This window comes from Xyrauchen texanus, chromosome 32 (assembly GCF_025860055.1).
Source record: "Xyrauchen texanus isolate HMW12.3.18 chromosome 32, RBS_HiC_50CHRs, whole genome shotgun sequence".
Classification (NCBI taxonomy): Eukaryota; Metazoa; Chordata; class Actinopteri; order Cypriniformes; family Catostomidae; genus Xyrauchen; species Xyrauchen texanus.
The window spans coordinates 30,605,218-30,619,316 of NC_068307.1; the positions used below are offsets into that span (position 1 = coordinate 30,605,218).

The 14,099-nt window shown below is 36.2% G+C and overlaps 1 protein-coding gene across 1 annotated transcript in view; it reads left to right on the top strand.

The window, feature by feature from the left end:
* The window catches only part of LOC127625872 (CLIP-associating protein 1-B-like), an 85,980-nt gene extending 76,757 nt beyond the window's left edge, over positions 1–9,223 (top strand). Inside the window, exons 35-39 of the mRNA XM_052101298.1 lie at positions 351–541; positions 1,952–2,080; positions 5,391–5,597; positions 5,706–5,822; positions 7,534–9,223. Of these exons, the coding sequence (XP_051957258.1) occupies positions 351–541; positions 1,952–2,080; positions 5,391–5,597; positions 5,706–5,822; positions 7,534–7,620 (731 nt within the window). The 3' untranslated portion in view covers positions 7,621–9,223. The remainder of the gene's footprint in view (positions 1–350; positions 542–1,951; positions 2,081–5,390; positions 5,598–5,705; positions 5,823–7,533) is intronic.
* Positions 9,224–14,099: the final 4,876 nt, after the last annotated feature.

Consider the following 14,099-nt stretch of genomic DNA (forward strand, 5'->3'; position numbering starts at 1 on the left):
TCACTTTATTTTACATTAATAAATGCAGTTCATGATCTATTTATATGTATCACTTTTCAGAATACTTTTATTTATTGATTGCAACGTTTCATGATTTTTTTGTATTTTGTTATGCCATTGTATATCTATTTATTTATTTTTTGTCCACTATATTTCATTTCATGATGTATTTTATGAATAAGTACTGTAAATTTCATGCCTAATTATTTATTAATGCTCATGTATTATTAATGCTTATGATGTACTTATTTGATTGTATATATATATATATATATATATATATATATATATATATATAAACAATATTGACAGGCGGTCTGTGTTTGATGTCATTGATTATGATTGGTCAGGACCCGGGCAGCACCTGGAGATTGTTGGTGACCTGCTGAAGGAGCTGTCCAATCACAGCGAGCGCGTGGACGAGAGGCGGGCCGCTCTGCTGGAGTTGTTGAAGGTTACCCGTGACGACAGTCTGGCTGTGTGGGAGGAGCACTTTAAAACCATGCTGCTGTTGCTATTGGAGACGCTGGGAGATAAAGATGTGAGATACACACAGATTATCATACAGATCCAAAAACACACATTAATCATGCTAAACCAACTCAAATAATGTATATAATGTTTGCTCTATGCCAGTCTGTTAATGAGTCAGCAATGTCAGATTTACCCACTCCTAAACGACAAATACTGTATAAACAAAAAAAAAATGACTGTGATTGGTTGTTTTACATCAGGGATGGGCAACTGGCGGCCCAGGGCCATATACGACCTGCATACGACAATATTAACCCTGTAAAGTCTGACATATGAAATTTTAATTCACACTTTTTTTTTACATTTAAACTGTTTTTAGTACCATTAGACAAACTATAAAAAGAAATCTGAAAAATAAATAGCATTTTTATTGTTCTGTATCATATTTGATACATTAGGCTTTAAAGGTCATTATCCTCCCGAGGTCCAGCAATTAATTTTTGTGTAGGACATTTGTTATGTAAGTTATTCTACTGGGGTAAATCTTGGGGTGTCATCAGAGGACTCTCTGGGCTTTTCAGAGATACCAAACGTTTGAGAGTTTGGCCATGACAACTTCCTCTCCTTGATCTATAAATATGGATTGAAATATATCACAGTTCAATTCAGCACATCAATTACAATATATCAAATAAAATAATGAGATCTTTATAATGACAAAGCAGGCTGCATATATGAAAATACACAGTAAATATTAGTTCACATTTTAAATATATATTATAACATGTTTATGTCATAATTTTAAAGCTCTGTGATGTTTGTTGTGGTGTGCATGAATGTAATGTAATGGTGATTGAGAGATATTCCTCAAAAGTCTGTTGATATATGGATTTCAAAGGGGCTTTTTCAATAAAATAATGTATAAAAGTTTAATCAAGCACAAGTTGCTTATAATCAGCAAATACTTATTTTAAAATATCAGTAACAATATAATCAATACTATCTTTTACTTTATTCAAATAAGCTGTAATTTCACAAAAGTTCACTGCCATTTTAAATCGATCGATATAAACATGATGTTATTACTGCTATCAGCCAGTAGAGGTCGCTTGTTCTAAACAGTTCATGTCTGCCACGACAAAAATCAAAATGACCACAAAAACTCAGTTTCAGGGCAAGTTTAATTAATTGGTTGAAATTTCCCAAATTAGTCTAATTGATTAATTAGCAAATTGGTCTAAATCAAATTTACTTTGAAAATTCTATTTCCAGTGATCACAAATGACTGGAAAGTCAAGGAAATTAATTGGTCAAAGGGATCAGAACCCTGAAACTATAAAAAAAAAATCACAGACTGAATGCATAAACGTGTCCTGTATGAACGCCCCCTCAAGGGTTAGAATTTGATCTCTGATTTGTGGTGTGCATTAAAAAATCTCTATTGTGCATGAGTTTGTTGTGTTGATGTTTTCTGCAGCACACTATTCGAGCGTTGGCGCTGCGTGTTCTGAAGGAGATCATGCGCAGTCAACCAGCGCGATTTAAAAACTACGCAGAACTCACCATCATGAAAACACTGGAGGCCCATAAAGATTGTCACAAAGAGGTGAGACGAACAATCACCCACTCAACCATAACATGAAACCAAAATTTTGCCCATTTCCTGGTTTTATTGTGAATTATTCATTTGTATGTTGTTCTATGTTTACAATCTTTCATCAATATGTAATAACATGCTCCAACTCCGAAACAACGTTCCTTTCTGCTGGCATCTCCAAGCCCTCTTATTTTTCAACCACCTGTCATGTATTGTGGAGGACCTAATCTGCCAAAATGACAAATAACTCAATATATTTGCAAAGAAATGTAGAAAATGAAAGTGTACATCGAAAATAAATAATTTTTCAGATCTGTTGTATATGGGTGTTTATACTTTTATATCCATACTTATGAATAGTTATATTTATTTATTTATTTATTTCTACATTTTTTTCCCATATGGTAATAAGTGAGGCGTGTCTTTCTTCTTCAATCATAGTAATCGATTCTCAAATCATTATTGTAGAATTTTACCATACAAACATAGAAATGTAGAAATGAATGTGAAAGTAGAGGAATAGTGAAACAAATGCATTCATGTAAAAAAATGAAAGAAATGTGGAAATAAATACATATGATAATTCATAAATAAGGAAATAAAAGTGAAAATGTGCTTTTATGTCAGATTTGACTATATTTTTCAGTGTACACTTGTGAAAACATACTAGGGCTGTCAATCAATTAAAAATGTTCATCAAAATAATTAGCACTGTCGCCTCACACTAATAAGGTCCTGGGGTTTGAGTTCAGGATCAACTTGGGCCTTTCTGTGTGGAGTTTGCATGTTCTCCCCGTGTTTGCGTGGGTTTCCACCGAGTGCTCTGGTTTCCCCCACAAGTCCAAAAACATGCAGGTTAAGTGAATTGAAGACTCTAAATTGCCCCGTATGTGTGAGTGAGAGTCCCCCAGACACTGGGGTTGTGTCAGGAAGGACATCCGGCGTATCACTTGTGCCAAATCATATATATATATATATATATATATATATATATATATATATATATATATATAGATATATATAGATACGGACTATCTTGCAGCGGACATGCAGGACAAACGCTAAGAGAGAGAATCAAATTAATTTCATGATATGTTGATTTATTAATTTAATTTACTGCATATATATGCATATTAATTTACTGATTTATTAATTTAATAACTGCATATATATATATATATATATATATATATATATATATATATATATATATATATATATATGCAGTTATTAAATTAATATATATATATAAATATTTGCTGATAAAGCCCCTAAAATAACAACAACAGTATATAGTGATTAAGTAATTATATTTAAATGATTATAAATACACATTATAAAAATAATCATTCAGATAATTAACCCTCTACAGCACAGTGTAGCTATATGGCAACATTGTCTTTGCGTTCATTTCCTTGACACTGTCTCTTTAATAAAACATGCTACATTTTTGGGGGTTAAAGAGAAGACTTTAGTTTAGCCAATGAGGTGCTTTGGTTAAGTCACATGACATGCAGTACTTTTCTGTGGCGCGATTTCTGACAACCTGCGGTCTTTAAATCGAAGTTGCTGAAAGCTGACTGAAATGTCAGTAAGAAAGAAAGACCAGCAAAAAAATTGTAAACATCACGTCAGGTAAGCTATGATGACATATTCATTTCTCCAAAAAGTTTTTATGAAATTAGTTTTTGGTAAATTGATTAAATGTCTGTTTTGCCATCACTGCAATAGTTTAGCTTGCTAGCGCGAAACAGCTATAGCTGTTCAAACAATAACAGCATTAATTCTAGTGACATAATGTTGGTTAGTCGTACGTTAAGCACCGTCTGGCATTTGTATAATAGATATATTGAATTTAAACGGCACTTTTCCTTCTGATTAGATATGAATACAGGTAGCACAAATGTCACATCATTTAGCACGAGCATGACACACACACACACACACACACACACACTCACTCAATACATGGTGTTTCAAAAGGGCAGGTGTAATTATTGTGGCTATAAGGGTACTGTTAGGGTGAAGTGCACCAAATATGAGGTGTACCTGTGCCTCACCTGCTTTTTGAAGTTGAATAAAGGATTATGGTGGCTCTTGTTCATAGTCTTACTAAGGCATAATGTTGAATTTTCATGAATTGTAATGTTTTTGGATTTATGGTTCCCAGATATTCTATGTTTTATGATGCATGATGAACATTATATTTGTTTATAACACTATAAGATTGAATTTGAATAATATTCAAACAAAACATTTTATGAAATTCAAAGAAAATAAAGGATTGTTCAGCAACAAAGAGTGAAATGAATAAAATCCCAAGTTGTTGAAATGTTTGTTTATGGTGTATTATGTAAGTACAGTGTTAAAGATTATAATGCGCCAATTGAGTCAACACAAATTACATTTCTGAGGATAAATATTAACTTTATGTACACTTACACTTATTCCAAGTTATTTCCACTGTTGTATGGTTTTGCCGTATGGCAACATATCATAAAGTACTTTAATATTTTTTCAAAAATGTTTTTTACGGCATTTCAAGTTAAGCTATTCTGAGAAAAGAAAAATATTCAAATATTTTTTCTATGTGTCTATCATAATGCGTAGAGGGTTAAATTGCATTACATTGTTGTGGCAGATGAGAAAGCATTGATAAGACGATACAAAAAGTGGCTTAAGAGTCAATATATTATTAATTTCCATATTCCATAAGCCTATCATTGTCTTACAGTTCACAACAATCTATTTTGCAATTGAGTTCTTCAATAAGAATTACTAAAATCGTACGCATCAGTGTACACATGCAACAGACGGAAGCTTTTGGGACGTCTCACTTGGGTCATAAACAGCGTTTTTTAGGTCGCTGTGTCAAGTTAAACATAGTTTAAAATGTACAAAAACAATGTCTCGGGATCGCTGCATTTGGAATCGCACACTGTGTTTGAATGCAGGAACACGTCCGTATTCATGTTGTGCTGTCCCCAGCGTCAAACAGGCCTGGGTTTGGGTTGTCGTCCAGACAGCTGGAGATTCGCTTACTGCCCCCTGCTGAAAACAGCTGTTATTGCTCCGATGGTAGGAATATTCTGGGGACATGATTAATAGGGTTCATTTATTAATTGCATTATTTATTGCAATTAATTCGTTTTGGTCTTCCATAGTACAGAGACACTTTACATCATCATGCACCTCCCTACATGCTTTCTCGTTGAGTATTGTGTTTCCTTTACAATTACATCACATTATGGGAGTAAAATGGGGTTTGTGTTTTCTCTAAAGTTCGCGGCACTATCATACGAGTTTGTGTGCTCCACAGGTGGTGCGGGCTGCAGAAGAAACTGCGTCGACACTCGCGAGCTCCATCCACTCTGAACAGTGCACTAAAGTTCTGTGTCCAATCATCCAGACGGCCGATTATCCCGTCAACCTCTCCGCTATTAAAATGCTGACCAAAGTCATCGAGCGCATTTCCCATGATTCCCTGCTTCAGCTCCTACCCGACATTATACCAGGACTGCTACAGGTGCACACACAGTCTGTCTGGAACACTACAAAAATACAGACAAGTGGAGCAATACAAACAGTGAAGCGTCCCAGTGCTGTTACACTAAATATGTTGTGTGTGTTCCAGGGTTATGATAACACCGAGAGCAGTGTACGGAAGGCCAGTGTGTTTTGTCTGGTGGCCATTTATTCTGTTATTGGTGAAGATCTGAAGCCACATCTACAGCAGCTGACCGGCAGTAAGGTAATATATACTGCAATACATGCAGTATATTCTCAATGACTCCGTTCTGAAACCTAGTGACCTTGCTGTCTACTCTGTACATAGGCAGCTGCCTTCTAAGGCAACACCCTAATTGAATGAAACTTAATAAACATACTGAGAAGGCACTGATGTAAGTGGAGAACCTGTGGAATGGATCAACATTTTCATCAACTAACACATCGCTAAGGGTGTGTTCACACTGGTGCGATTGCTCTGTTAGTGCGGTTCATTTGAACAAGTGTGAACGCTGTCACACAAAGCGTGGTGTGCACTAAACAAGCGAACCGAGATCGCCTGAAATGTGGGACTCGGTCCCCTTCCAAACAAACTCTGGTGCGGTTCGATTGACATATGAACGCAACATGGACCAAAGACGTCTAAACGGACCAAAAATAGGAAGTAATTTGCCTAATACTGACCTCAAGCATACCTGCTTTGTGTGTGCAATGGAGGAATTCCTGGCGCTGTTTTGACTCCTTTACACATTTTATTCACTCTTCGTTTGTTCTCAGATGGTAAAAATACCCCCATATATACATGTAACGAGCGCATTTGCCAGCATTGTTTTGGATGTTCGGTAAGTTCCATCAAAAAATATACGTCATAAAATCTGCCCAATCAGGTCGTGACTTTTCCCTGATGCGTTTGGTTTTGTATCGTTAGGTTCGGTGTTAAAAGTGCAGATGTGAACGTTAAACGAACCAGGATTAATGCATCATTTTCATTTTTGGTCCGGAACAAGAGGACCAAGAGAACCAAACTACAAGTGTGAACACACCCTAAAAGGCTATCTCGCACACGGTCAAGCGTTCTGGCTTTCGAACATATGCTTTTTTTTTTATTTTTTTTTTTATCGTGAGCCCGTACGGTCACATTCGACGCATGCGCACCATGACTGCTCCGTGATTTTGTTATTCAATTCAACTACTGTTTTTATATCTGTATTTTTCGTTATTCAATTATATAAGTGGAGTAGTGGTGGTGGTGCTGTAGTGGTCTAAACCACATAACTTTTAATCAGAAGCTCACTGGTTCGATCCCCACAGTCACCACCATTGTGTCCTTGAGTAAGACACTTAACTCCAGGTTGCTCCGGGGGGATTGTCCCTGTAATAAGTGCACTGTAAGTCACTTTGGATAAAAGCATCTGCCAAATGCATAAATGTAAATGTAAATATACAAATATTTATAGCAAATTATCTCTTGACTCGTTCATCATTTTGGATGATTTTCTTCACTGGATTCCACATAATGCATTCTGGGATTGCTTTATTCATGCAGGATACGTGATATTACACACCGAAAGCATTTGTTGCGTCCGTCTGCGTTTCTTCATTTTTCTACGTAAACATGCTAGTCGGACGACTTTGACCGTTGCGCTGGATCTCGTTATGTTTTTTTGTTGTTGCAGTTTCTCGCACAGGAACTGCACATTTTTAAATGGACATCTCGAGACACCTGCATTCTGATATACTTGCGCTAATATGATATTTCTGGGCCGATATCAAAACGATAATTACATTTTAACCTTTTAAACTGGAGCTGCTAGATAATTCAATAAAACACAACTCACTCAAACAGTACGTGAAAACATGGCACTCAACTAAAGCAAATGTTTTTGAAACGGATCTAACTTGTCTGTTGTTTAAATTGCTCTACAACTCATTTCTTCTTCCTGTGACTTTTGCAGATGAAGCTGTTGAATCTGTACATCAAACGAGCTCAGACCACCAACAGCAACAGCAGCAGTTCTTCAGACATCTCGTCTCACAGCTGAACTGCCCTCTGATGCCCCTCTAATCCACCCCGTCATCTCCGCTGAATCCTGCTGATGTTACCCGTCCTTTAACTCTGTCAAACGATTGTGCACACAGAACTCTTGCAGTTGTCCATCGTGCGAGTAGATCCTGTTTAGACGCACGTATAAATGCGCCTTTTAAAAGGCCAATGCTTTATTTACTATTTTAAGAGGCGTAACGACTTCAACTGCAGTTTTGTAATTGGTTGCGTTAGAGTTTGAACGGAGATCTGCTACCATGACAATAGTGCGTGTGCAGTGATTGTGCCAATGTTACCTCTTCGTCTGTAAGAAAACCAACGTTATACCTTTTATTCGCCAACAGAAGAGTCTCACATTTCTCATCGCAATCAGTTTCGGTTTCATTTAAAATACGTTTTTTTGCGAATGAAAATTCTGTCATCATTTACTCACCATCATGTCGTTCCAAACCTTTATGACTTCTTCAGTGGAACACAAATAAGGCCAGGATTTTTAAGTTCCTTTTCAGTTCGGCCAATCAGAAGTTGCGTTACTGTTAAAGAGTTGCGTGTTTGGCTTCAGTGACGTCATCAGTGACTGTAACGCCCGTCTAAAGAGTTGTTTATTACAGAGTTTAACGCTGCTGCCTAATTTGTTAAGCTCGTAGCGAGTATTAGAGCGAATTAAACATTCATTTTGGACATTTAAAAATATGCAAGAACAGAGATTGTATTTGTACAGTACTTTGTTTTATTTCTGGCCGACAAGTGAAGCGTTAAATTTGAAGTTTTTCTTGATGTTAAGCCTACATATAAGATTATTTAAAAAATCAGTGAGAAATTTGGGTTAGCATGAATATGTTTTAAAGGACCATGATATTATTTTATGCTTTACACATTTACTTTTCTGGTTAAAGGTCTTGTTGATGCTTTTGTTTTATTTTAATTTTTTTACAAAACGTACAATTGAATAATCTCGGATTTCAGAAAGTATTAGTATCTGCCTTAATGGTGCATTTAAAAGATGACGTTCCAACATTTAATCACACTGAATTGAATTTATGTTTTGCAAATTAAATATTTCACTAATGTACACGCTAGCTTTACAGAATATTGACAGGCTGTATATCAAATACTTGAACGCAATGTCGTAAGATAGACTGTAAAAGCGAAGTTATCCGTGGAATTCTTAACTTTTTAGAGCAATAATTTTAAAAATAAATAATCCAAATTGGATTTTGCTAGTACTTAAATCACTGTTTGGAAGGTTTGTGCTTGTACGGTCGTTTAAAGTGCTCGATTAGTCATTTTGTAAGATGTTTTAAATATTGGTGCTTAATTGAATTACTGAATGTTTTTCATTCTTTGGTTTGATAGAAGGGCCTTACCATGTACTATAACATCAGTTTCTAAAAAGAAAATCACATTATCCTACACTCTTGTTTTAAGTCCCAAAGAACATTGCACACAAATTACTACAAATCTGAAGGTGTTCCTCAGTGAATCACCTACAATCCGTCTAGTCATTGTTAAAGGAGTAGTTCATCCAAAAATGATAATTCAGTGATTGTTTACTCACTCTTGTTGTAACTCTATAAGACTTTCTGTCTTTTTCTGAACACAAAGGGAGAAATTGTGAGTAAATGTTGTGCTCAGTGATGTCATACAATGGCAGTTTATGGTGACACCTCTTCAAGCTTCAAAAGAACACAAATGTATAATTCAGAAGTCTAATTAATTATTCATAAAACTCATGATTGTTATGAAAGGACACGATAAGATTTGATGAGAAACAAACTGAAATCTAAAGTATTATTTAGTGTAAATGTTCCCTGACCGTTGATCTGTGTGTGCTCATGATAGGACACGAGAGCAACAGTTCACGCAGACCCCTCGCGACATTGAGGGCGTTCAAGTGAAAACTCGTTTTGTTTATCTAAAAACAGCGATAGTGACAGAACACAACACAACTGCTCACAAAACAGAGAGCAGAAATTACTAAACATGTCTGAAGAGTTTGCAGTAGAAGAATTGATGCATTTCTATGCCCAGCCTTGTTTTTTTTTTTTTTAACAGAGTTCTCGAAAATCAAAGAGAAACATAGAGGCTGATGCATGCAGCCACACTCACACAGTGTCCTAACATGATGACAAACGACACACGATAAATGTATATTTTCTATGGTAATCAGAGTTTTTGTCCTAACCAACTGTATCGAGTGACAGTACATCGTATCGATTGCTTGTTTTCTATCTTTGGCATTGCGTGTGTAACTCTGACCACTGTAAACTGGCACCTTTCCAAAAATGTTAAAAAATAAATAAAAAGGCTGGGCATAGAAATGCATCAATTCTTGGACTACAAACTCTTCAGACATGTTTAGTAAGTTTTGTTCTATGTTTTGTGTGCAGTTGTGTTCTGTTGTCACTATCACTGTTTTTAGATTAACAAAAGGAGTTTTCACTTGAACGGCCTCAATGTCGCAAAGGGTCTGCATGAACTGTTGCTCTCGTGCGCTATCATGAACACACACAGGAGATCAACAGTGAACATTTACACTCAATAATACTTTAGATTTCAGTTTCTCATCAAATCTTATCGTGTCCTTTCATAACAATCATGAGTCTCATGAATAATTAATTAGACTTCTAAATGATACTTTTGTGCTCTTTTGAAGCTTGAAGAGGTGTCACCATAAACTGCCATTGTGACATCACTGAGCACAACATTTACTCACAGTTTCTCCCTTTGTGTTCAGAAAAAGACAAAGTCATATAGAGTTAGAACAACACAAGTGTGAGTAAACAATGACTGAGTTATCATTTTTGGGTGAACTATCCCTTTAACAATTTTTTTTTTTACATTTAAAATAATAAAAAGAAAGAAACAATCAAGAATTGAATCATTATAAAAGAGCTCATTCAAATCTATTGCTGTGTCTTCAGTACAAAAACGTCACTACTGTCAAAATATATAATAATCAAAAGTAAACTAATTTAGATACTTGAAATAAATTTCCAAATTGTGGCATCTTGTAAATACTCCATGAATACAAAGACCTCACAGGATCTTTAATTCACCTGTTTTAATGAAGACTGATTAAATGCTGTCAAGTGTAGATCATCGAGTACTCATGACTCATCTTTACTAGTCATGTGTGTTAAAGTTCATTTACAAAAGGGAAAAGACAGTTTTCACACTGTTAACACGACTGAGATTTGTTTAAACGCTTTGCTAATTTAAGTAGAGAAATATATGTAGAGTTTCAAATGCTGAGCATGTGTTTGATTTAGACGCTCATATTTAATATTCACATCTGTATTTATTTGATTCTTTGTGCTTTATGGCAGCTGTACATATGACCTGTTTTTGTTCATGTAGAATTTGCAATCTGTAAACTTAATTTGCTCTAGATAAACAAAACCTCTGAGTTTTCCATCTCTGTGCCTCTGCGTGCTTTTATTGAAATTTGATTTGATTTAGATTTCAGTAGACAAACTTAATGCACATTTACTGTCTGTATCAATGAAACACTTTAGTCATAAGAGTTGCACCATAGACGGGGTAATATTATTTTTGATGATGCAATAGCCTGTCATCATGAAGTGTTCATGTGCACGCAGGTGTTCATATCGAGTGTATTAATAGTGATTTTGAGATCAATGGAACGGACCGGTTTAATGTTGATGCGTTTTCTTGACCTGATCTCTCGTTGAATCCGATCAGTCGGTGATTGTGACCGGAAGAGAAGCCGTTTAATTGCAGGAGGTTTCCTTCAGTTCTGCACAAAGCCAAAAGCAGAACGACTCACAATTAAGTCCAAACAATTATTTTTTAATCCGTATTTATTTCCGATTGAAACCATTAATGTTTTAATGTACTTTGATTTTATGTCATAATGATGGTGAATGGTGATCTTCTTTCAGCCCCAAGTATATTTTGATTTTTCGAACCACACGTAAGCGCCTGAAATTACTGCACTAATTAGTGGGTCCACAAGGTGGCAACACTCACCGCTGAGCCGCTACGGTCACGAAGACGCGCTAGAAGATGATGCCATCGCCCCTAAACAACATGTGTGAAAACAACAACAGTGGATGTGCACGTCAAGTATTGCGTGTGTGATGTCAAGACACATAGCACATGCATTTGTACTGTATAATTCGTGTTTTAAAGAATAAAGATGTATTTATGGGTCTAAACTCTTGTCGATAAATAGTCCAGTATCTCATAGGACATGTCAACAGTCACAGCGCGCATGCATCAACTTCCTTTGTATGCGCACACAGTCAAATGAAGTATACTTTGAGACTATTTAGCAGAGACGGACCACTTCTGTAGACCTTATTCACAGCAGCGCCATCTTTGATTTTTGACGGTAATGACAACGAGGCTGTGCGGGATAGATGTACTGTCTCTTAAATGGGTTTTACTGCAGTTTAAAGTGTTTTTGGATCATTCTGCTGACGAAACATTCAGTATAGAAAGAACTCCAGACAACATGAGTTGTGGAGAATCAGATGTGATCTAGGAGCTTTATTCAGCACCGTGCGTGCCATTGAAGAGCCTCGTTGTCATTCCCATTAAAAATCAAAGAAGATGGAAGATGACAAAAATATCTCTCCTTATCAACTCATTTGCCATGGACACACTGTCTTTTGTACTTGAGCACAAAATCTGATAGATGGGTTTCAAAGTTATCCATTTTTAATGAAAGTAAACTAGTTAACTACTCAGCTGGCCCGCTGATCCAGACGAGTTCTCCTAGGTCAAGAATTTCAGAGATGTGCGCTGAGGCACCAAACGAACACATTGTCAAGGCATTTTGTCGTCATTTTAGGCGAACTAAAAGAAGTCTGTTCACCCAGTAAGTATAAATTAGCCTTTAGTGTTCCACAGCAGAACAAACAAACAAAAAAATAAAAATCATATGGGTTTAGAACAACATGAGGGTGAGTAAATGATGACATAATTTTCATTATGTGGGTGAACTCTTTTCATTGACCTATTTAAGCAAAATACAACATATTCTTTCTAGTAATTTTTGGTGTGAAATCCTGTATGTTGACATGCTTTTGACAGGTTTTATGAGACTTACACTTACATTATTTGACAGTCTTGTAACTAGGGTTGCAGCAGTATACCGGTTTCACGGTATACCACGGTTTGAAATTGGACGGTTATCATACCATGTACATTTGCTTATATACGGTATTGAGAAAAAAATGCAACCGGACGGAGAATCTCACATGCGCGTGCGCATGTCCTTTCCTTCTCCACTGTCCGTCAGACTCGTCAACTTGTGCCACACACACACACACACACACAGAGTAGATAGAGAAGTGAGTTGAGCGGGTCTGACATGAGTGTGTGTGTTAAAGCAGTGTTTCTTAACTGGTCTATTCGGACTGGGTCGCGGACATCAGGGAAATAACAATGCCATGGTAACTTCTCCCATTGAAGATATTTCGGCGGCCGATCAAGTGATCGAGTATTTTACCTGCCGAGGCAGATTTAATGATAATCTCGCAAACAGCTAAAGACTTCTCATCTGCACTTTCGCGAGTGTAACGAGCTCTCGCTAATGATCTGCTCTTCTCTCGGTCGCGCGCGCGTTCAACATCTGAGCTTCCGTCGATATTGCGGAGGGCAGACATCAAAACTGATGCGACCAATTTCAATTCTAGCGACACTTTTCTAGTTTTAGTAGAGGTCCTGGGTAAGATTTGTATGCACTTCATTTAGCGGAGAATATCTCAACTGTTATATAGACTAATATGACTCCATTGAACAACGTGGGATGTGTGCCAAAATCTCTAACCGGGACGAAAGTCCTGAAAATGACCACAATAGGTGACACTATAATGACACTACAAGTGAATGGGACTTTTTCTTCCCTTTATAGATATTCTCATACATTTCTACCAGATTAATCTTCATATTAAGAGAAATACTTTTTGTATTACACTTTGTCTAAAAAATAAAATAAAATATGCAAATGAGGCAATATCTCATTAAATATGCATTCATATAAACCCTTGAAGCTACATATTTTCTGAGGTGATCACAATGTTCACAATGACCATGATTATAAGGTCATAGAAGAGTGTAAGCATTCTGATTTGATATAAAGAAAATGGCTAAAAAAAGTCAACCTATTACATAACTACCAACATACAGGAATTCCCAGTTATTTATTAACCTAAACTTTAAAAGCTTACATTTCCTACCTATTCTAAATATTGCTGTCATCACGTCATCAACTCCAACTTTTTTTTGGACAAAAGTTTACTTGGTAGCCATAGTGACCTGAGGTCATAGCAGAGAACATGGCTGTCAAGCAAGATGACTTGAGATCAAGAAAAGTAAGGAAATCTACTCTTTATTCTTTGTGTTGGCGTATACACTTACAGTACGTGTCATTATCATTTGAGTTGTAATTTTGTGTATTTAAATAATTATAATGAATTCGTATCAGTTTTATATTTAATTTGGTGT